General features: G+C 35.2%; 2 protein-coding genes across 4 annotated transcripts in view; one reads left to right on the top strand and one right to left on the bottom strand.

Moving 5' to 3' along the window:
* The first annotated feature begins 20,345 nt into the window (after positions 1–20,345).
* On the top strand, positions 20,346–23,793 carry LOC132059402 (ras-related protein Rab7-like). The gene is made up of 8 exons (XM_059452012.1): positions 20,346–20,663; positions 20,813–20,839; positions 21,103–21,202; positions 21,317–21,463; positions 21,581–21,661; positions 22,110–22,255; positions 23,290–23,328; positions 23,458–23,793. The coding sequence occupies exons 1-8, from the start codon at positions 20,611–20,613 to the stop codon at positions 23,522–23,524; spliced, it is 660 nt and encodes a 219-aa protein (XP_059307995.1). The 5' UTR covers positions 20,346–20,610; the 3' UTR covers positions 23,525–23,793.
* Positions 23,794–24,310: 517 nt separating this feature from the next.
* Positions 24,311–25,079, bottom strand: part of LOC132059401 (RNA cytidine acetyltransferase 1-like) — a 90,927-nt gene continuing 90,158 nt past the window's right edge. For all 3 annotated transcript variants that reach the window (XM_059452010.1, XM_059452009.1, XM_059452011.1), the window contains 2 exons: positions 24,928–24,993; positions 24,311–24,849 (listed from right to left, as the gene is read on the bottom strand). In XM_059452010.1, the coding sequence (XP_059307993.1) occupies positions 24,586–24,849; positions 24,928–24,993 (330 nt within the window). In that variant the 3' untranslated portion in view covers positions 24,311–24,585. The remainder of the gene's footprint in view (positions 24,850–24,927; positions 24,994–25,079) is intronic.

Below are 25,079 nucleotides of genomic sequence, written 5' to 3'. Positions count from 1 at the left end.
CATGTTGCTAATTTTATACATGAATAACTTATCTCATAACTAGCTACCAAACACAGTATTACTTATGTAGGATTTTAATACGCCTAATAACTTGCTCCTAACTAGCTACAAAGCGACCGCTAAATGTTTGCTGGAGTAATATTTTTAAACGGACAGGATATCCACAGAAAAATCCTGACCTTTAAAATTGTTTTGGACACGTGGCGACATCTCACGACCCCATTAAGCATTACCGGATGAAGCATTACTGGAGGGGATCTTCTACCAAAATAAAAATCCCATAAGTTTTTACCCTTCCTATGTATGGAGATTTGTGAGTAGTGACTATTGCCCTAACTTTTAGAGACATACCAAAACCTCCTCTAAATTTCTCCTTTTCCTATAGGAGCTTGAAAGTCAAGTATCCAGACCTTATGTTGAGTCTTGAATTTCAAATTTCTTGAGAATTTTCATAAAGACTTAATAATTTCACCTTAGTTTAGGGGTTTGAAGTAGTAGTTCTTTGTATAATTCGTAAAGTTACAAATCTTTACGTATTACAACCTCAAAACACATGTCGGTAACTTGTATTCCCTTTGATATTTGGCGTGTTTACCTTTGACAATCTCTTAAGAAACTATTTACACCTAAAATTTAAGAAGGATTTTTTAACTAAATTACCTATAATTAAAATTGACTCTTTCTATGTTGATAATTGTAAAGAGCATAGGAATTTAAGGTGTATGTTAAATACACGTACACTATTGAAACAACAAACCATTATGCTTAATTTTATTGATGAAACAATATGGTGCAAAAGCAATATGGCGTAATATCATGTGCATATCAAATGCTTTTTTTTAAAATAATAAGAGTACCTATTTAATTTACTCATAATAAATTGCAATTAAGAAAGACTTCTTCCGAATATGCAAATAAGGGTAAATTTAAAAAATTAAATTAAATTAATTTCTTTTTGATTATGTAAAATACTGCTTTATAGTTTAGACCAAAATAAAAAGGTTAAAGCATCAAATATTATATTTGAATATTTTCTAACAAATTGTACTTCAATCGATATTATAAGTTGTGAATTTTAGCTCATAAGATCCAATCACTGAAGGAGAAGAATTATTCAGAGATGAAAAAAAGAATTAAGTTTAGAAAAAAGGTGGTGTATCAGTCCAGCCCGATAGTGATAATTGTCCGTTTTGTGTCTAGGTTCACGCGGCTTTAGAACGCATCACTAGGAGGTAAGGCAAGCTTAGTTATACACTTAGCATCTCTCCTGTGTTTTGCCAATGTGGGACTCTTCTCCTAAGCTAGGGCGTCACATATATCCCCTCTTAGGATTTAGCGTCCTCACTAAGGTTTGCCCCACCGTATGGGATTTGTCTAGACTCAGCAATGATGTTTACCCCCCCCCCCCCCCCAACCCCCCTCCTGAGATTTCCCAAACTCCTTTGAATACTGACCCACCATTGACAAGACTAACACATAAGTGCCTCCGATACCATCTGTAACAGCCCAGGCCGCTAGTGATATTGTCAGCTTTAGGTCAAGGCCCGCGCGGCATTAAAATGCGTCACTAGGAGGTAAGGCATACTTAGTTATATACTCAACATCTCTCCTGTATTTTTCCAATGTGGGACTCTTCTTAGGATAAAAATTCCTCATCTATAAAACACAAGAGAGATGCTGAGTATATAAGTAAGCATGCCTTACTTCCTAGTGACACGTTTTATAGTCGTCGGGCCTTGGCCCAAAGCGGACAACATCACTAGTGGAATGGGCTGTTATGGATGGTATCAGAGCCACTCATGTGTCAGCCTTGTCGGGAACCAGATTTTAACTGAGTTTAGGCAAATCCCTAATAGGCGGGACAAACCTCAGTGCTGAGTCTAGGCAAATTCCATGCGGTGGTCAAACCTCAGCGAGAACGCTGAGTCCATAAGAGACGGTGTATGTAACACCTAGCTTATGAGGAAAGTTCCTCATCAGCAAAACACAAGAGAGATGTAAGCATGTCTTACCTTCAAGTAACGCGTTTTAAAGCCGTGGGAGCGTAGGCCCAAAGCGAACAATTTCACTAGTGGGTTGGGTTGTTACCGATGATATCAGAGCTACTCCTGTGTTAGCCTTGTCAATGGCGAGTCAGAGTTCAACTGATTTTAGGAAAATAACGAGTAAGCAGGGCAAGCCTCAATTATGAGTCTAGCCAAATCACACGCAATGGAGAAAACCTCAGCGAGCACGCTAAGTCCACAAGAGGGGGTGTATGTGACACCCTAATTTAGGAGGAAAGTCCCTCATCGGCAAAACACAAGAGAGATGCCTTGGTATAAAAGTAAGCATGCCTTACCTTCTCATGACGCGCAAAGCGGACAATATCACTAATGGGCTGGACTGTTACAGGTGGAGTATGTTTTACTACACACTGGTTGTCCATGTCAGTAAATACATAAATTATGACATGGAGGTCTGTTAGTTTTAAGAGTATATGACCCATTTTATTAACGTTATGAGTATATCTAAACCCATTTGCAAACAAAGGGTAAAATTGATCCATTTAATAGTTGAGGAGCAATTTTGACCCTTTTCCTTTTGATAATATGGTGTCTTATCCTCTTGTTATATAAATATATGGTTAGATTGGAAGAGGAAGTAGATATTATCTGATATTATCTAATGAATAGGAAATTATTCATCTCATAATTTTGAGGTCTACTATATTTTTATTTTTCAAGTTGAAATGTAACTGATATTATAAATCAGACGATAAAATTTCAAGTTTAGCAAAATCACTAGATAATCACAAGTTTTTTCGTGTGTGTGTAGAAACATCCTGCTCTTAGGAAGATTAGAACTAACGACTTTTTTGAAATTTTGGTACTTGATTTCCTACATCATTAGACATTAGCAACGCTCATTCGGATAGCATGTGATGTTTCAAAATTCTTTGTTTCGTCTCTAAAGCAAGACTTTCAGTCATGGCATGGACAGTTCAGTGGTTAAGATATCACAATTTGAATAACAACTACTAATCAAGTTAGTCTTTTTTATAAGGATGTCAAATCAACGGGTTGGACAACATTTTGATAGGTTAAAAGGAGTTCAATCATTAAATAGATTAGGCTATAATCTATCCAATATTTACTTGGAATAATTCTCACTAAACACAGAGTTATAACCGACCTGGCCAATTCAAAATCTATCTTCATTTGTTTCTTATTCTTTTATTATAATTTGTTTAATTACGACATTAAACCAATAAAAAATCTTTATTTATCATGATTATTTCGAACAAACTAAACTCAAACAATCTTAGTTGTCTATGTTTTGATACGTATTTCTTACGAATTAATTTGAGTTACATGTGCAGCTCAAATTGATCCAAGCTTTTAGATGAGCTAACTTGTGTTACGTCCAACCCATTGATGGACATATGCCCAACTCAACCAGCTCAAATCTGGGGAAGTTAGGGAACTTATACCTTCATGACGTAAATTTGATACTTTTCTTCTTACCTCATTCCCCTTGTATAAATTGTGTTAAAATTAAAAAGATGTTATCAAAAATTGAATGGGCAAAAAAGTCTATATCTTAAAACCCCTCTTAATTTTCAACCTAGAGAATTTATTGGAAACAGATAAACTTTTTTTTTTTTGGTTAATCAGATACTTCTAATATATATAGAGGATAATTACAAAATACTTGGGGCATCCATGCCCTTTACTTGTTCAGAATTTTCGCCCATTGGTGCGCCATCACAAAAAGGAATAAGTCTGTTATAAACAGTACCCATTATATCATCAAAATATACATCATAAACGAAGGTGGGGGTGGGGGTGGGGGGGGGGACTTGGGTAGATTCTAGGTTCCTCAAAAAGTTGTTGCCTTCCTCCTTCTTTTGCCATCAGGTCCACCACCTTGTTTTGCTCCCGATATTCATGCTTTAGTACCGGATGGTCCAGCGCCATTAGCAAATACCTGCATTTAGAAACAATGTGGTTATAAGGGAGATGTCCAATCTTTATCATTACTATTACCTCTGTTGAATCAGTGTTGATCTCAATCGGTTTTAAATTATGCTCCACTGCAATTTTTAGACCCTGCATAAGACTGGTTAGTTCAGCAAGATTATTAGTAGCATGGGGTAGGCCCTTCATGTATCCTATCACCCATTGCCTATGGGAGTCTCTTATTACTCCTCCTATCCCCCCTACCAGGGCTGCCAAAGCACGAGCCATCAGTGTTGAGTTTAAAATGATTTGCAATTGGTGGCTTCCATTTAAAGAACACCATAGTTTTGGTCTTTGCTATGGACATTGGAGAAAAAACTAGTGAGAATTCTATAGCTTTACTAAAGAGGAACCTAAAGGAAGGGTGACCATGTTTGTTGTTGAACAGGTTGTCAATCCTATTCAGCCAAATGCCCCACATCAGAAATGGAAGAAGATTTCCCCAGCTGATTAGGTGATCAAAGTCAAGGTTCCTGATCCTATTCCAGTTGTTATTCAAGGAGGAGAGATTATAGAAAGTTGTAGCTATGACATTGTTAGTGATATTGTTTTAGGAGACAGTATGCCATAGTTGCTTGCTCTTATCTCATTCAAAGAAGATATGGTTAATATCCTCTTGATGGTGACCACATTTTTTGATCGTGTTAGGGGCTCTAAGTTTACAGATCCAGTTGAAATTTCTGGTGCAGGGATGAGTTTTCTCTAGAGGAGCCTTGTTCTGAAGTGAGTAAGCAGACTTTGTTACTAAAGATTCCATTATTAGTGAGTCTATTGGGAGAAGGGGTTTGGTAAGTATTTCTAATGAGCTGTTTGGTGCTAGCATGGAGCTCAAATGAGAGATTATCAAAGTTCTAGTCACCATTAGTTTGTAAGTCTAGGACCTTATAGTTTTCCTCACGTCTGTTCAAGGGTCATATAATTTGAGTTCTAAGGGTTGGGCTGCTAGGTACCCAGTGATCAGTCTGGAAGTGCACACTATCACCCTTATTAGCTACCCATTGTGTGCCTTATCTGCAATATTTGTATCCTTCAAGGATATTTTTCCAAGTCCTGGAGCATTGAGTGGCGGTTCTATTTCTACAGTTTCTAGCAATAAGGGTTGAAGCCCAAAATGGATGGGGATTTTTAACAAGTCTCTATGTAAGCCCTATACGAATGGCCTTGTTTTTTATGTCAGCTTTCTGCATACCCAGGCCACCCTCTTGCTTAGGTCTAGTAAGAGTTTGCCATCCTATAAAATGCATCTTTTTCTTTTCAGTAGTGGTTCCCCACACAAAGTTTCTTTGGGTTCTATTAATATGTTGGTTAATCTTATTAGGCAGTTTAGTATATTGCATAACATAGTTGGGTATGCTACTTAAGAAAGCTTTAACTAAGGTGGCTCTGCCAGCCATGTTAAGAAACTTAGTTTTCCACCCAGCAAGCTTGGTATTCAAGTTGTCTAGAATAAATTGATAATCAAAATTTTTAGGTTTCTAGTGCAGGGTCCCGACTTCACCTCGATGGTTAGGCCACCACGCCCTCAAAGTCTATACGCGATAGATAGACTCCTAGAACCATGACATATTTGCTTACTTGAACATATTTTCTTTCCACGAAAAGAAATGAAATGGTTCATTCCACAAAATATTGGAAATCCTAGATATTTGCCAAAATTCTGGTTAGCTCTAATACCCAGGCAATTGGAGTATAGTTCCATGTTAGCAACAGTGCAATTTTTTCAGAAAACCACTTTTGACTTGGCATTGTTTATTTTTTGTCCAGAGTGGAGGTTAAAGTTTGTCAAAGTGTTGAAAATGGTGGTGCAGTTTTTTATGTTGGCTCTGGCAAACAGTGTGAGATCATTATCAAATAATAGATGAGAGAGTTTTGGTCCAGTTTTACAGGTGGATATGGCCATCCAGTTCAGCAAGTCTACTTGGTGGTTGATATTTCTACTGCGTCTCTCCACACATAGTATGAATATGTAGAGAGAGATAGGGTCCCCTTGTCTTATACCTCTTGTAGGTTTGAAGGGTTCAATTTTCTCACTATTAACAATTATGGAAATAGAGGAGGTGGAAATGCAGGAAAGGATCAGCTGAATAAGTTTAGGTGGGAAATTGAAATAATTTAGCGTGTCTCTAATGAAAGACCATTCTATCCTGTCAAAAGCCTTCTCAAGATCCATTTTGAGGATCATGTTAGCTTGTCTACCGTTTAGGAGGTTGAAGTGGTTGATATATTCCTGAGCAATTATGGCATTATCAGCAGCCCTTCTTCTTGCCAGAAAGTTGGCTTGGTTAGGCCCAATAATGTTTTGGATGAAAGGTTTGATTCTGTGGACAATAATCTTAGTAATGATCTTATATTGGGTGTTGCAAAACCCTATTGATCTAAAAATTCTTCAACATAGTAGCATTATCACGCTTAGGGATGAGGCAAATGTAGGTATGATTAATTTGCTTATCCATGTTTAAAGTAGTGAAAGTCTTCTTGCAAAAGTCAATTAGGGGATTTGAAATGGTTGACTAGAATTTTTGGTACAAAAAAGGGTGCATGCCTTCAGGTCCTGGTGCTTTATAGGATTTGAATGAGAACACTGCCTGTTTAATTTCCTTAATGGTCAAGAGTGTTCTAAGAATTTCTTTCTCCTCATGGATCAAAGCACCTCTGATGGAAGGGTTAGTAGCACATAAAAGAGGGGATGTGGTCTGATCAATACTGAAAAGGTTCTGATAATAATTAGTGATGTTCTCTTTAATGCCCTTAGTATCTTGGATCTAATTCCCTACTGCATCCTTGAGAGCAAGGATCCTATTCCTTCTTCTTCTATTAAGAGTGGATATGTAGAAAAATTTTGTATTAGAGTCGCCTTCATTAAGCCAAGAGATTCTAGATTTAAGTCTCCAAAATTCAGATTCTTGTCTAAGAATATCATCATAATCATTCTGAAGGTTGGCTTCTAGATTTTGGAGGAAGGATAACTATGAGACTTCTGGATACCCTCTAATCTAGCAAAGAGTCTTTTCTTTTTGAAGAAAATGCTACCAAACACCTCTTTGTTCCACTGAATTAGGTTCATCCCAAAGGAGTCAGTAGAGTGAGTGAGGTCTTGGGAGAATTCAAAGTGTTCCCTAACAATATTATTAAAGTTGGGGTGGCTACACCACATTGTTTCTAATCTGAAAGGTTTGTCTCAAGGGATAAGGTCTTCATTAGTAAGCTTGATAAGTAAAGGACAATGGTCGGAGTGGGTTTTAGGAAGATGGGTTACGTATGCATCTGGGTAGAGATTGATCCAGGCATTATTTGCAAAACATCTATCAAGTCTTTCAAGGATGAGATTTTGCCTATTCCTATATCTTTTTTTGGTCCGAGTGAATCTGCTACCTTTGAATCCTAGATCCACCAACTTACAATGGCTAACACAGTTCCAGAAGGATCTGGCCCTATTAAAGTTAATATTATTTCCCCCAAACTTAAGAGAGGCTTAAGAATTTCATTAAAGTCCCCTCCCACTAGCGTTTTATCAGTGTCTCTAATATTGTCTGACATAGTGCAAAGTTGATCCCAAAGGGTTTTTCTATCAGCAAGGTTATTACTAGCATGAATAGTTGAAAAGAACCATTGAACATTAGAGTTATTTACCTTGATAATCGAATGGATTCCTTGGGTGGTGACAAAGATGTCATCCACTATTAAGGCATCATCCTTCCACACAACAACAAGGCCCCCAGAATTACCCATAGCAGGACTCTGGATGAGACAGCTGAAGCCTAAATAGTCTGCAATGTGCTTATGCTTTGGGATCTTGGTTTCCAGAAGAGCAAGTATAGCTGGTTTAGGCAAAGAAATCATGGCAAAAGGTGTCTCTTAAACTCCACACTGTTGGCTCCCCTAACATTTCGTATAATGAAGTTCAGTAACAACAATTTGTGTGGTTTTGGTGGGGTCCTCCTGATTCCTTTCACTTTCCCCTCATTTGGGCCATATTCCATTGGGCATCTAGGGTCTGTCTCATCATAGTGGGGTTCAGAACTGCTGCAAAGTTCCCTGACTGTGGGTCTATTAGGAATTTTATTCCCAGGCCAAACTTTGTCAACTGTTTGGGACACAGGACAATCATCATTTCACTTCTGAGTCCCTGAAATACCACCAGATGAAGCTTTTCCAAGGTCATCGCATCTGACTTTGGCACATGCATGGAAGTCAGCATGGCCTCCAGCTCTTGGTTCTTTGGCTCTGAAAGCCTTCAATGAGTGGATACAGCTAGGCGGTGCTATAGTGGTTGTTACTATGGTCGACTCTACTTGCATAGGATCCTGGGGTTTTGGAAGGGTTAAAGAAATGAGGGTGAGGTTCAGTGGTGGCATTACAGGGTTGATATGTGGGAAGAAGGAAGTGTTCTAGGTGATCTCTTTCATTAGAGTTGTTAAGAGATATGTTTTCATGTTCTCTTGGGTGGTCTGGGTGATGGCTAAGAGAAGGGGTCTGCATCCACACATTGTGACCATAGTTGGCCATTCCTTGGTTCAGGGCCATAGTCACAATGTGTGCCAGAAAATAAGGGTCATTGACTATAGCTAGCACATCTCTCTCTTCTATTTTCAGGGTTAGGGTCATGAAGTGACCCTGAAGTCCTATCTCTAACCACGAAACTGGTATATGGCTCGGTGGTTGTGGAGGGGTGATGTAGATCAGTTGGTTTTGGTTGTTGCTCGAACTTTCTGCTATTTTTTTTAGAAGACTTTTTGGTGGAAAGTTTTGAAGCAGTGTTAGAAGAAATATCAGAAGAGAGAAGAGATGGTGGAGAGAGGTTTGAGTGTTGATGAGTAATAGAATGGGGTAAAATGGCCATTATATTAGAGGAGTTCGAGGCCATTGGAGGAGTTACATTAAATGTAAGTTCCTCGTTTATAACCATTTTGAGCACGTCTTCCCCAGTATAATGATTACTCTAGGGAATAAGCAAATTTGGAGTAAAGGTGTTGTTTTGATCCGAGTTGAGAGAAAGAAGTATAGTAGTTTGAGGGAAACGAGGCGTTTTCCCAATTTAGAAGGGTATGTTTGGTACCTCGTTATTATCAGAAAAATTATATGATTAGCGAAAGGGACTAGTTGACTTAAGTGAAAAGTCTAGATTTCATTTCTTTTTTATAGGATTACCAGTATCCATGTGTGCTGTGGTATTGGGTAATCCATATTTTGAAAGATCTGGGCCATGATTCTGATGGACATATGATTTTAAACCCAGTTTTGTCTTATTAGTAGTCGGGCCCCCTCTTCGTTGGGCCTTAATGCCCGAGGTGGGCCTTAGTAATTGGGGACTTGGGTTTTTTGTCTTTGAGCCAAAAGTGAAATTGTCTGGTGCAAAGAGTTTTAGCCCAAGGCTTTAGGCCAAAAAGGATCCAAGTCCGACTCAGCTGATCTAGAACCCTCTGCCACCGTTATTCCCTTCCTTTTGTCGGCGGATCCCTACCGGTGTACTGAAAACCCTTGGAATTTAGGAACTTTCCCATCGTAGCATCATAAGATTTTACCTGTTGTTAGGATCATTGCCTAGTTCTTGGGTTCTCCGCTCCTTTTCCTCTGCCAGCTAGCTCTCTCCGAGATGGGCTTCTCCGTTGCGTTGCAAAAAGCACCGTTTGCCATTCACTTGGTTATTTTTCCATTGGTTATTGAGTTGGTTCACCATCACCAACTTTTGGTGATATCTTTTCAGAGAATTCATTGGTGGAATCAGTATGTCAGATTCGCCCACCTCCAACACAGTAAATCCCTTCCCTTTTATAGATTAGGGTTTGTTTCTACTTCCCAATTCTGATGGAGGTCTTAACTGGGGTGTTAAGGCTCACTTTCACACAGATCCTGGCATATTTGCCTATAGACGTTGACTCAGTACATGCATCAACTCTGACTAGATGGCCAATCATTTTCCCCACCTTTTCTAGAATTCTACAGTTGTATAATTTCGTTGGTAGTTGGGGTAATTGGACCCAAATTGCCGCCGCATCAATTCTTGACTTTGTCGGCACAAAGTTGGGTTCCCATCGACGAACGGAGATAAATTGACCCGCAACGAATTAAGGCAATCATATAACATTGTGGCTAAGCTTTGCTCCGCCGTGAATTTCCCTATAAAGCAATCGGAACCTAGATCTATGAGATTAATTGGTTCATCCAATTTCCATACATCTGTTAGTTTCCCTTTGAGATATTGATGATTGAGCTTTTTCCTCAAAATTTTAATTATGACTGAGAATCTCCAGGGGAAATATAGCTTGTTTTCTTCTTCTTCCGTTAGATCGATGGCATCGAGATCCCCCGATGGTTCGAGATGCTATGGTGATGATCCAAAGGTAGGGGCGGATTTAGAGGTATCTGAGGGTGTTCACCCAAACACCCTCGGTAAAAAATTACAGTGTATATGTAGGGTAGATTTTCTGTGTTTATGTACATATATTAACTTTTGAACACCCTGAATAAATGTAAATGGTTAACTTAAGTGGTCCAGGGTGTTCCAAATAGTCTCTACCATTCTAGGTTCAATTCCCTTCAACAACATTTTTTTATATTTAGCTTTTATTATTTTTTTCGAACCCCCTGAGTGAAAATCCTGGATCCGCCACTATCCAAAGGGTCTTCATTTTCTAATACTATGTCTTTATAGGATAGTTTTTGTGATGATTGGTCTGATTTGGTGGTCAAACTACCTTGAAGTGATGGTTCATTTTCCATAGTGAGAAAGGAGTTTGCGGTTGGGATTGTGGACTTTTCCGGTTCATCTGTTTTCATTGCGTTTTAAAAGGGGTATAAGTTAAAGTCTTTTCTAAAGAGAGGTCAGAGCTTCTCTCTAGAAGTAATGTTGACCCCAGAATCCTGACTTTCATATGAGATAAACGCTTCAATAAAAGAAGTCTAAAGACAAAGGAGAATTGATGACTTTTCATTAATACCGCACCATCGTATGTTATCCTATAGGGAAAGGATAATATGAACTGATATCATACTTACCGACAACTATTATCATGGAACAAGAAGACAAAGTCTCTGCTCATGCAACTTTCAATGCAATCATATTGTTTCACACCATAATTAGAGCATGATTATGCCATATATAATACTATAATGATTGAGTGGGGATAAGTTTGTTTAAATGATTCACTAAAATAAGTATATATGCTGTACTATCTCTTTCGTTGCACGATATGCCTAGCCCCAATTATCATCCGGAGTCAATTAATTTCCACATTGATGAATACTTTTTTCATTCACAACCAGCAGAATATGAAAGGAAATTAAAAGGGAGAAAAATGATAAATTGAGTAGACATAAATTGAGTAACACTATAAGCAAAAATCTTTGCCTGAAATTAAGCGAACAATCTATTGAAAGGTGTTCAAGTGTTCAAACATCACTAAGCAATCGGAAGCTAATAACTCTACTGGAAAAACACTATTTTTCCACCGAATTTCCACTGAAAAATGTTTAGCGGCTATTTCCCACTGAATGTCAGTGGGAAAAAACCTAAATAGTAGTATTTTCATACGGAAAAAATAGAAAGTTTCCCAACGTTTCAATGGGAACTTGTTTTGGACCATGCATTTTCCTAGTGAGATTGTTCAATAGGAATAGGGTGGGAAAATCATGTTTATAGCACAAATTTTTCACTGCATTTCTGGTGGGAAAACCTCTTTTTTCTAGTAGTGTAAAGAAATGGACTTTGGACCTAACTCAACCCCAAAAATTAGCTCATGAGATAAGAATTACCTAAAATCATAATAAAACCAAGAAATCCACACCCCAACGATGCAGGACTCAACCAAAGCTTTGTCGAGTTACTAAATGAATTGAACTTATATTTACTAATCTGCATTGCGTATAATTTAACTTGCTATCACAGGCGGAGCCATAATATTAGTTATGATTTTAGTATAACCCAATAATTTTGATTCAAGTTCTGTATTTGATATTAAGAAATTCCATTAATATGTATAAATAGTGTATCCCGAACCCTGTAAACAAAAAGAGTTACGGTTCAAAATTCATAAACTTAAATTTGTGGATCCACGCCTCAGCTTGCTACAAAAGATTACTTGCATTAATCATTTTCAGATTACTAATTTTACTTATTATAATAGTTACTTGTAATAATTTTTTAAATGATCTGATTGTGTACCAAAAAAAAAAAAAATGCGCTACCACCATTGCATAGAAGTTGAACTTTTACAACGTTAAATTGAGGAAACAACTATGAGATATTTGTCATTACATGGGACAAAAGTCAAATATGAAAACCTTTTTTTCATTCACGACTAATTGCTAACAACAGACCTACGGTTGGTGGATAGGCTTCACACCTTTGTGACTTCATAGTTGACTAATTATGAAATATTTTTCCTTGCGAAACCTGTAGCACGAGGGAAATGTTCACCAACTAGCAACTTGTTTGAATTGTTCATGAAGCATCAATTCACCTAATTTGCTTGAATTTAAAATTTTCGATATATCTATGTGTGGGACTTCTCAACGCGAATCCTAATTTAGTAGGCGTTAGTGTTGATACCGGACACCAGGTGGGTAATCGGAAAAAAAAAATATAGATATACAAAATGATAACTCAATTGCATATGCGAAAACCAGACTTGGTAATAGGTTACACAAGAAAATGACTTCTATTCATCATAAAGTCAATCTACTTTTACTCTAATATTTATTTATGTAATCAAACATCAAAAATGATTTCCTTTTAATGGATAATATTTTCCAGATAAAAGACATCCGATTAAAATTTCTCAATTATTTTATTTTCATTGTTCTTTTCAATAAGTCTAATTTCTACTTTGATTTTATTTTCTTTAGTCTATCTTTAAGGTTGAAACAAAATAGGTAGTACATCTATAGTCATTGAGAATTTGAGTGGGCTATGCTTTCCAGAACAAAGTAACACCAGAGGCCCAAATGAAGAAACCATATCCGAATGATCATCCACTAATGGACTACAAAATTCATATATTTGGGCTATTGGGTTCTATTTCAAGTGCAACAAACACAGATAAAAGAAATTGGGGATTTTACATAAATGACTATATTTTGGAGGTTTAAAATTTGCCATAGCTACATTTTCAATATTTACATGGCATAGCTACTTTTTTTTTCTCTCGCTATATTCATGAATACAGCGATTTTTTTTCTTTTTTCATTGTATTCATGAAATGACTATCTGTATTCATAAACGGCTCGTTGTATTCATGAATACATTGAGCAAAACTGAATATGTAAAAACATAGATACTCCAAAAATTAACAAATACACCCTAAAAAAATGCATACAATCTAAAATATTAACAAAAAAAGCTCAAAAAAGTGAATACAATCGTCTTATTCATGAATACAACAATACCAACCACTGGTTCCGCCCAGATCTGCCGGAAATTTCACAACAACAACAACAACAATGCTTATGCTAACAAATACACCCTAAAAATATGAATACAATAAAAAAAATTTAACAAAAAAGCTCAAAAAGGTGAATACAATCGCCGTATTTGTGAATACAACTACTTCCGACCAGATCTGACTATTTCCGTCTAGATCTAACACCGAAGCCACCAGATCTACGAAAACATCGCCTTCACCAACAACCGCCATTAAAACGAAATCGAAGCTTGTACAAGAACCAACAACTGCCATTACAATTCCGCCACTAAAACGAAATCGAAGGTAAAGACAATGTGATATGTGGTTCTTCCGACAGGTGTTCGAATAAGATTGGGCTAAAACTAAGCCCGTGTTATTTTGGACTTCATAAAGGAGTGTGCAATTTCTGCCATTCTCATTGAGAACATCTATTCTCCAGAAAGCAGTGCACATATCATTTTGTTTATAGTGTTTGACTAATATCCTTATTCATATTGTACCTGCATTCTGGATTATGCTTGAACTAGTGAATTACATATCTAGATTAGAATTGTTGTGTGTGTTTTTAGAGAGAGAAATAAAACGGGTGTGTTGCAACGGTGCAACAGAGAGAGAAGGGGAGAGAGGGGCAGAACATGGAGGTGAGAAGAACTCTATCTACATGTGATAAGGCTTACAGAGGAAATGAAGATGAGAGAGAAATGGAGGTGAGAAGGTTTACGGGTGAGAGAAAATGGACATGAGAGAGAAAATGCGGGTGAGAAATGGGTATTCTTTTTCTTTTTACTGTATTTCATATAATAGTTATTAAGTGTCATTAAGATACAATTATTAGCTACGGGATGTAATTAATTGAAACTATAGCTACTAAATATAATTAGATAGTAGCAGCTAGTTACGTCCCGTAATTATTGTTACACCTCGGACATTTCGTACGTTGAGTTGTGAATAGACTAACGCAAGCTTAAGGGGAACATGGAGTCCATACGGCCATAAGGAAAGTACTTGATAGCTTTAGAGTGCGTACTACAAGATTTTGGAGCTATACGAATCGGCAAATCTAAGTTCGTTGAAGGAAGTGAAATATAAGTTGTGTTCGGGAAGATTTCGTAACAACCGAGCTAATGTTGATTTAGTAACATCTTGAGGAGGATCTATAAGGCTCCCTAGATGGTTAATGAAGTATTATACAAGTTCCAAGAAGGTTCCACAAGGATTGGAAGTCAAATGAATCAACGAACTCAATTTCAAAAAAAATGTGAGTTATACGACCACTTATACGGTCCGTATAACTTATACAGTCCGTATAAGGGTCCGTATAACCTGTCCAGAGAAGGGCCACTCATTGGTGGTATTATACGGTCATTTATACGGACCGTATATGTGTCCGTATAACTATGTCGGGCAGCTTTTAATTTTTTTTTTATAAAAAGAGGACCCAAGTTCATATTTTTCATTTCCCTCATTCTCCATGCCTTAAGAGAGCTCTAGAACCTTCTCCATACTATACCAACACAAATCCAAGGGGAAAACAAGGATCAAACACCAAGAATCAAGTGAATCAAGTGCAAGGAGGCTCACTAAGGTTTATAGAAATCAAGAATTCCTTTTGTATTGAAGTTGGGGTTTTCTCAAGTGAAGTATCTTCATCCAAAGTTCATTCCTATATGATCAAAGGTGATTTTTACATCCATTCTATGTTATTAAGAGTATTTGAGTGGTTGAATGACTTGGATTAGTGGAGAAAGTAGAATATGAGCTCAAATATAGAAATAATGATATTTTGAGTAGTAAGTTAATTTGAGTCATGATTCTTAGTATGCTATGACTATAATCTTGTTGTGAATGATACTAAGGATGTTGAGGTAAATGAATATGGTGTTGTGTTGTAATTATGATTATGGATGACTTTAAAAAAGAGTTTTGAGGATTGAATAATGTTTAACTTGAGAAAGTCTATTGATTATTATATTATGGGTGTTGCTATTGATGCTTGGGAGTTGTTTATTATATGGAGAAAGTTGTCTAAACAAAGGAAATGCGCCCAATTTTCGTTAGCCTTTTAACTGCGTTAGTTTTGACTAAAGTATATTTAGAATGATCTAATTTAGTACGAATTCTCTTGAATGTAGAATCGTGAGCTTGGGAGAAGAGCACTTAGTTGTAAAGAGACGCAAAGGTATGTAAGGGTAGTCCCCTTCTTTCGTAAAGGCATGACTCTTATACTACTATCTACTATATATCTCCATGACCTTCTTACATCCCAGAAATTGAATGTTCATGATTCTTAGGAGTTTCTTATGAGCTAGAGATGAGATATGTTCTATGATAATGTTGATGATGATGCTATTTCTAGAGAATCCGAAGCTTATGAGATGATGCTATTATGAACTTGATAATCTTATTTTCATGAGTTCATTGATGTTATTTCTTGTTATAGTCTTACCTCATGATATTAGTTCCTTCAAGGTAAGACATAGCGATGATGATTATTCCATAATATAATCGGAGGTTACCGACCTTACGTCACTCCGATAGAGTTATAGCTTTTACTTGAGCTCTCATGCATGCTTAATGATGTGTATATGATGATACACCGTGCCTAGATGGTCGAGCAGACACCACTACGATGAGCGTAGTGGGCGGCTATGATGATGATTACACCGTGCCTAATTGGCCGGGCAGACACCACTACACAGGGTGTAGTGGGCGGCTATGATGATACACCGTGCCTAGTCGGTCGGGCAGTCACCACTAGTGGGAGGCGTGAGATGATTACCCCGGACGCAGGAGGCCCGGGCGCGTGCTAATGATGATATCTGATTCAGACAGTTTACTTACGCATATGTATGTATGAAATGATGTTGTTTATATGTAAAAGTTAGCATGCATGATCCTGCCTTAAGAGGCAATCAGTTACAGGTTATCCCTTTGCTTTATGTTCTCTTGTTTCTTTATTATGTTTGATATATATGCCTTACATACTCAGTACATTGTTTGTACTTACGTCCTTTTCTTTTATGGATGCTGTGTTCATGCCCACATGTAAACAGGGAGTTCCTAGGAGCCTATTCAGCAGAGATATAGGAGCACTCCACTACTCTGGAGTTGCCACTTCTAGGTATATTCTTTTGTGTACATATTGGGGCATGGCGGGGTCCTGTCCCGTCCTTCTCATTACAGTGTTCCAGCAGAGGCTCGTAGATGTTTATGTGTGGGTAATAGAAGTTATGTGACCTCTTCAGTGTATCTTTTGTACCTCATTTTTTGTAGCCTTATGGGCCTATGTATATACGCATGTTTTTGGGAGATATTTAGTGATCATTTCATAGTAAGTCTTACTTGAGAAATTATATATACATATATGTTCAGGTTGGGTATGATAGTTAACATGATGGGTAGTGCTCGGTAGCTAGCTCAGGGTACCCGTCATGGCCCACGAGTTGGGTCGTGACAATTATCCCAAAGACATTTTGATGCCTTCGTTTTGATCTTTTACTCAAATGTCAAATCTAATTAAAGAAACACAATCTTAAAGAAGTTGAATTAATTCTTCTAATCCTTGTTGGGTGAAGTGTCAAAATAATTAACATCTTGATTGATATGTTTTTAAAAAAAGAAAAAGAAAAAAGAGAGAGAGAGAGAGAAACAGAGAAGGTAATTTTGTGCAAGGCAAACTGATGATATTCGTGGCCTAAAGTCAAATATTGATAGGAGACCTATATATATATATATATATATATAATTTATGTGGCAGTGTTTGAATTTCAAGAATCAAACGAGTTTTTCTTTAACCGCAATTTTTTCATATGCCTTTTTAATATTTTAAATTGTTAACTATAATGACTTTAAGTACTTTTTACATAATTTTCAAATATGTAAATTCTAAAAAACTTAAAGACTGTATATCTAAATTTATAGTCAAAATTAAGAAGATTAACTCTCGAAATTCGACTCTATGACACATAAATCAGGATTGAAGAAAAAAAATTATAATCTATTTCTCCTAGTAATTATCCTTCAATTAATAATATAGCTAATTAATTTAATCTCTTTTGAGACATTGTCGATAGGTAAGTTTTTAATTTTTATCAATTTTAATTTTGAAAAACTTCTTTCCTTAGAGAATACATGAGATGCTATCATTATTCTATAAACAATACAGGCATTTAAAAAAATATTAATCTTTACCTTTTTATTTAAAATATTCAACTTTAAAGAGGAAAAAAATCATTACTATTAATAAAAAAAAAATGGGGCCCTAATAATTATGGGGGCCCAAGGCAATGGCTTTAGTTGCCTTACGCTTAAGCCGCGCCTGATTTTGTGATAGAAGAGATATAGCGACAACTTTCATAATCAATCCTAGGTGGAGGTTACACTAAATGAATTGTCCTATTTGCCTTAACCTTTATAGGTAGAATTACTTTGTGCTTATAGCCTTATACTAATGGGTGATAGCAAGTACGGTTGATTAATGGTGATACGCACAAATTGATCTAAAAATCATGAAAAAAGCGTACGTGTTATTTAGTAAACAATCTCTTAGATCAAGTTCTCATAAATCCCAATATAGTTTCTAGCATTCTCTAACCTACAATTCTTTACTTTTTCAAAGAAACCTTCAAGAAAAAAAAAAAAAAAAATCTCTCCTCCTTACACTATGCAGGAAGATCAATAGTGTTTCACTCACTTTTTACATGATCCAAACCTCCAACTTATCGATTGATAGGAGATGATCCTATCGTTTGAGCAAACATCAATCGTCAACAACCTAATCAACTTCAAATTCGAAGTAAAAGAATATGAGAGGGTGGCTTTGGCTCTCCAATTAATTTAATGGTAGGTGAATTGTGGTACCATTTTCATGGTGAACACATTTCGACTCCGACTAGAAAGCAGCATTTTGATCAATATACATATATGGTTAAAAACTTATAATTATTAAGTGGGAAATTATTTATCTCTCTAAAAAGTAAAAGAAAACATATACATATAAAAACTAGAACACTATTAATCAAGAGAATTGCTCAATAATCAGTTACAAAATAGTGGAAATCTCTAAAAGATGTTAAAAGATTTATGAATGAATTTCTTAATATGATGCTTTCAGGAAAGATCTAGAATCCTAGTAGCATAATAAATTTACTAACTTGTATATTGACACGAGTAGTTTAACTCACCATTTCATCATAAAATAATCTAAAATAAGCTCATATTTCAGCACGAGTAGTTTAACTCATAACAGCCTCATAAGAATTGTTTTTGCTTTCCAGTCAAATGAGATAATTAGGTGTTATTAATCATGATTTCATGACCATTTTGTGGTCAATGATCTGACAGCATCAGCTTAATTAACAAATAGAAAAAAATTGGTTGGCCCTTTCTTTTGCCAGCTTGGCAAAAAAAATTTAAAATATCCTTTTAAAATTTTCGAATGATCCCACTTGCGATGTAAAGGAATACTAGAACATATGCAAAAGAAATACCTTGATTATTTGTTCATTGCACTCCAAATTAAAGTGGAGTCTTCTATCGTGACAGTAAGTAATTCAATTATCAAATATTTTTGAAATTTTCTTTTTTTATTACAATATCTTATGTATAAATTTAATATTAAAATTTATTTTAGTAAAGCTAATTTATAAGTATCATGTATTGCCTGTTATACTTCAAAAAGTGATCAAGATAATCTACAAAAAATAAAATAAAAATAAATAAACTCAATTATATTGAATTTTTTAACATATATTATGGTAAACATAAAATCTTTGTGAGTTTGGGCATTTAATAAACACAGCAACTGTATAGAAACTACCTCCTCCTACCACCAAACTACTTCTCATAACTATTTTGAGACAGGGTCATGTGATAGTCACAGGAAATGTTACATGACTTCTTATTTGTGACCTCTTTAGATCAGATTTAAAAAGTTGGTAATTAATTTGATAAATTGAAATCACAAGAAAGAAGAAAAAAGGCAGTTGTAGAAGTTGCACTTGTGAATATGCAATCTGAGAAGCACAGCTGCGCCATACTCAACCACATATTAATTCCACCTTATATGATTCTGGTAGGGCACGAAAATGAAATTATGAGATTTCACAAAGAGTTTATTTTTTTATGCATCGATAGTGTATGCATTTTTTAGACTATCAGGTTAAGTATACTAACAACAACGCGTAACTTTTCATAATGAACTTAATCCGGTAACCTAAAAAATAAATATTCCATTTATAACCGGTTTATTTAAATTAATAATGTAAAAAATTGTATTATCACAATATATAGCTTAAATCCTTTCTTGAAGGCAAAGACATTTATGTGGTATGCACACAGGTCCCATTAGTGGTTCTTGAGCCTTTTCAATTTAATAGCAATTGATGGATTAGAACTATTAAAAGAAGAGGGTCTATTACTTTCAATCTCATAACTATACACAAATTTCTTTTGCCAATTGATCTTTAATAAACCAGTTCATTTTAATTGGCCTATTAGAAAAATAATTGATGAATTTTACAAATGGCACCAAGCTACAATGTGGTGTTCTGTCTACTTTTAGAAGCCTTAGTCTTCAAGTGAAATTACCTCTCAAAATTTGCAATTCTGAAATTTTGTAGAAGTATACGCAACAATTCCTGAAAAATAAAAAGACAATGAATAAAAAACCAAAAATTAATTTTGAAGTCAACAACTTCTCTTGATTAACATGGAAAAGAATACTTGAATGTGAAAGAATCAATTATGCAAAATTCATAATCACTTAAATCCAAGGTCAACTTTTTAACATGGGATGCACTACCCCATGGACAAATTAAATAATTTATAGAGAAAGACTCTAAAAAAAAGAAATTTTTTTGAGAAAGACTCATTCCTTTAACAACCAAATCATAAAAACAAAAGCTTTGCTGGCAAAAGTCTTTTTCTTGGTCAATTAAATTCCCTTCTTCATATACAGAAACACAAAGAGATTAGATACAAAAGAGTAGACTAAACAAAAGAAAAAAGAAAAGAGAATTGCAGAAACACAAATGGCCAGACTTATTTGAAATGTTACATTTGCCTTTTTCATCATGTCCTCCACTTAATTCTCCCAATATCTTTGGTACCCTCCAGAAGGAAAATAGCTTTATAACAAAGTTTCTTGAAACAAAAATAAAGAGATTATTAAAAACTATTACAAAGAAACAGGTAGTTTCTTGAACAATATGTCCATGCCACTAAAAAACTTGATCAAAGTCATTGTTCTTGGTGATTGTGGGTAAGTATTTTCACAACCCTTTATCATTTTCTCTATAAAGATGCAATCTTTTTCTTTTTATAATAATTTTCAAGTACCCTTTTGCTGATTTTCTTTAAACTGCATGGTGTTTTGCTTCTAATAACACTATGACATGATTTCATTCTCAGGGTGGGAAAGACATCTTTGCTGAATCAGTATCCATATGAATATGATCACATCGCATAACCTTTTCATTTAATGTTGTTCAGTTACGGAGTCAGAATTTATTATTCAGGCAATAAATTGTTCTATAACAGTTAAGGTGATTTTTTTTTTTTTTTTTTTGGTACAAAAATATATTAAGGGATTGCCTGCAAAAGGGCAGAGAACATTTTCTCAAAGTGTGTTATAGAGATGAAAAATATGATGGACTAAAGTTTTAGTCAAGGATTTGTGGTTCCATTAACTGCAAATATAGATATGTTCTCAAGAATTTTAGGGAACAATACAGGGCAACAATTGGAGCTGATTTTTCTACTAAAGAACTACAGATTGATGAAAGAAAAGTCACCTTGCAAGTAAGTGATTTTAAACTTTGAACTTGATTAATGCGAGAAGAGAAATATCAAATATTTTCATATTTTACAAAGTTAAAATTTTCAAAATATTTTTTTTGTGTTGTTTTTTGGTAGATATGGGACACAGCAGGGCAAGAAAGGTTTCATAGCCTAGGTGTTGCATTTTACAGAGGAACAGATTGTTGCATTCTTGTATATGATGTGAATGTGCCTAAGTCATTTGAGACTCTTCAACATTGGCATGAAGAATTCATCAAACAGGTGAGTCAATTAATTAATTAATTATCATGAACTTTTTTCAAGTTGATTATTGGCCATTTTTTTTTTTAACATGGTTAATTCAAAGTAGTTACTTTATCAGTATGTGATTGATTCCAGGCAGACCTAACAGAGCCTGAAAAATTCCCATTTGTCTTGATTGGTAACAAAGTAGACTTGGATTATGGCAACACTGAGACAGTAAGTTTTTGCTTCTAGTCTCATCTTTGTATGGTTTTACTAAGAGTTTAACTTTTATAAATTGACTAAATATATAATTTTTTACACTATCAACTCACTTAAAAGGTAACACATCTAATTGTCCATAAAAAGTACGACTAGGAACTAGGAAAATAAGGCAGGTAACATGCTCTACATACACCGTTTAAAAAACAAGGGAGCTCATTGCACGAAGCATACCACGTTCATGCAGGATTCGGCGAGGGCCTCACCCCAATGGAATATGACGTAGATAGCCTACTCTGACGTAAGCATCAGTGACTGATTCCACAACTAGGTCACACAGAGACAACTTTACCATTGCTTCGGCGCTCCCCTTCATGCTACTTATACTGATATTATAAATATTCTTTAAAGTGTCGGCTTGTATAAGTTGAATCTTTTTTACTTAAAAGAATCCTAATTACAGGTTCCAGAGAAGAAAGCCAAGGAATGGTGTGCTTCTAGGGGAAATATACAATACTTTGTGACCTCAGCAAAAGAGAATTACAATGTGGATAATGCATTCTTGTGTGCTGCACAACTTGCCCTTGCCAATGGAGATGATCAGAACATGTAAGCAGAATAATCACTACTAGAAAGAAATATTTTACACCGAGTAATCATTATAATTCTGTCAAAGATTTGAGCGTCACAATATTATCGTTCGAAGAATAGAATTGTCACAAATTTATCATAAATTGATGAACTCCACCACAAAACCCTCACAAATCCGTCGTAATTTTGTGACAAACCTATCAGTCATAAATATTATATTACGTTCGAAGGCGAATTTAGGATTTCTAGAACATGAATGCACCACTAAAAAAAAAAGAGAGGAAAAAATGTATTAAGTGCCATTTAGCCCTTCTTGTAGCATAGGTGCCATCATATTATATCAATTTTTAGAAAAAGTACATATAAAATACCTAATTTTACGGAGAGACCATGGGTTCACGTGACCTAAATTTATTAAGTACCTAAAATCGCCCCTGATTACATCACAAATTTGTGTTTTTTAATAGTGCAAGTACTAGGGATTAAACATCTTTTACTCCCTCAGCAAAAAAGCCAAATCTCGGTTCATTAGATGCATATTAAAAGTCTTTTTAACCAAACAAATACTAGACACCGAAGCATAAGGAGTAAAATCAGAGCTAAGTGATGATTAAAGGACTAATTAGAACTGCAATTTCGCAAAATTGAGAAGGATTTTTTATTGAAAAAATCCATACTGATTATTTATATATCAAGTTGTATTTTCTAATGTCATTAGGAAAACAAAATTTGGAGATTCAAATCCAAGAATCATTCATGAGAGTTAGTTTGACTAATATTTAAAGCTAAATTGAATTAAATTTAGTATTCTATAATTAAAATTTCAAAAATTATACGAAAAGTAGTATAAAACTATAGTTACAGTTTTTTTATATCAATATGATAAAAAAAGTACATCTCGAAATGTTGGTCAAAATCATGTAGTTTGACTATTGAGAAATGAAACATGAGAGGTATAGAAGGAATATTATGGTTGTTGTTGTTGTTGTTGTTATTGTTATTTTGACATTTTTCCATTTTAAGTTACTGAATGACATTATCATTTGCTCCAGTTGGCAGCTATCAGCAGATGAAGAAGTGCCTTCTCATTGGTGAGTAATGTTTAAATCAAATAATGTATAGCAATTTAAATTTATTATTTTAAAATAGAAGGAGTAGCATTCTTTATTATCTTCTTTTTTTCTCACATAAGCTCTATTTTTTTCTTTTCTATTTTTCAGTCAGCTCCAAAGAGTACAAGAATCTGTATCAGGAATTGAGCAGCAAAGAGGAGGGTGTGCATGTTAATTAATGTCACAAAGTCACAATGACATCCTAATTAATTTGTTAAATCTTCTATTCTTTATTGTTTTTAGATATTTGGTACGTCCATAATTTTCTGAAGCTTTACTATTGTTTACTTCCAAAGAAATTCACTCTCTTTGATGGATAAGAAAAAATAAATTTTTCTAGCTAAATTTGGCATATTCCTAATAATGAATAATGTCAAAATGCGCATTTTGTCATTGTATTTTCAACTAATTTGATTTATTCCCAATGTTATTGTATCCGGTAAATTTAACCTTCTTTTTTTTTTTTTTTCTTTTTTTTCTTTTTTTTTTTATAAATCTTGATTTTAAGAAATTGCTATGGGGGTTTTTGGATCTGCGGCAAAATCTTGCGTTCGAGGATCCAATCCTATGTGTGTTTGCAAAAACGAGTATAAATAAAATTGAAGATACAATTCCGAACCTGTTTTCTCAGCACAAAATACAGAACATCTAAATTTTGAATTCGTCCGTCAGGTAGGATGAGTGACAAATCCTGGCCCAATACACTTATCAAGTTTTGTCAAGCTAGGATTAAAAATAAAGTAACTCTATTTAAAAATAAATAACAAATATAGACTACACTAAATCAGATCTTGATCAAGTTTTCAAAATTGCATAAAAATTGAACTCCAATTTTAGTTTTAGTTTTGAAACTGAATCAGCTGTTAATGTTTATTCAGTAATTTCATCTGCAAACTGAAGCCAACCCCCCGAACGTGGGGCACTTTGATAGGGAAAAAATAAAAAACTAATAAACACATGATTACGGCAGAACATGCTATTTTTCTTTATCTTCTGAGAAATCAAACCAATGACAGCTTCTATGGGACTGAAGATAGTACTCCTAACCTATTAACATAGTTAAAAATCATTCAACAAAATTTTGCTTTTGCAAAGGAACTAGTACAAAATTGGACCTATAAATGATTGCATAAATAGTGGTGATGGTGGTGGCGATTAAGAAGCTAATATGATCTCGCTCTACTCCTCCCCCTTTGCAATGAAGCAATAGGAGGAGAAACTGTGACGTCGACATGACTAACTCTTCCTCTTCTTATGTGATTTGGATCCAGAATTGCTTTTGTATCTTTTCTTGTCACTCTTTTCAGTCTTCTCCGGTGTGGAATGCTTCTCCAACTTGCTTTTGTTGGATTTTAAACTAACTACACCACTAGAACCACCGATCTTCCCACCACCATTCTGGAGAGCATTTTCAAAATCAGCCTCTCTATCTACTATAGCGTATTGCTGAAATAGTTCTGGGTCCAACAAATCCTCCGTCGTCTTGGCTTTCATCTCATCCTAGATATGATCTTAGGTAAGTAGACATCTTTACAAATGGGAGAAAACTTGCACAGACAAGAGCAAGCAAATTCAAACCTGGGCTTCCCTTGCAGCATCATTAAGATCTTCATCAAGAGATATAGGATGTGGGTCCAACTTAATCTGAAACAAGAAGGAAAGAGAGCCTCCGTTAATGTTCAGCGAAGATAGAAGATACGCAGTTACATTGTTCAAATCTTGTGGCAAAC

This window comes from Lycium ferocissimum, chromosome 6 (genome assembly GCF_029784015.1).
Source record: "Lycium ferocissimum isolate CSIRO_LF1 chromosome 6, AGI_CSIRO_Lferr_CH_V1, whole genome shotgun sequence".
Taxonomy (NCBI): domain Eukaryota; kingdom Viridiplantae; phylum Streptophyta; class Magnoliopsida; order Solanales; family Solanaceae; genus Lycium; species Lycium ferocissimum.
Note: the sequence above shows the minus strand (reverse complement) of the source record. Positions and strands in the feature narration are given on the sequence as shown.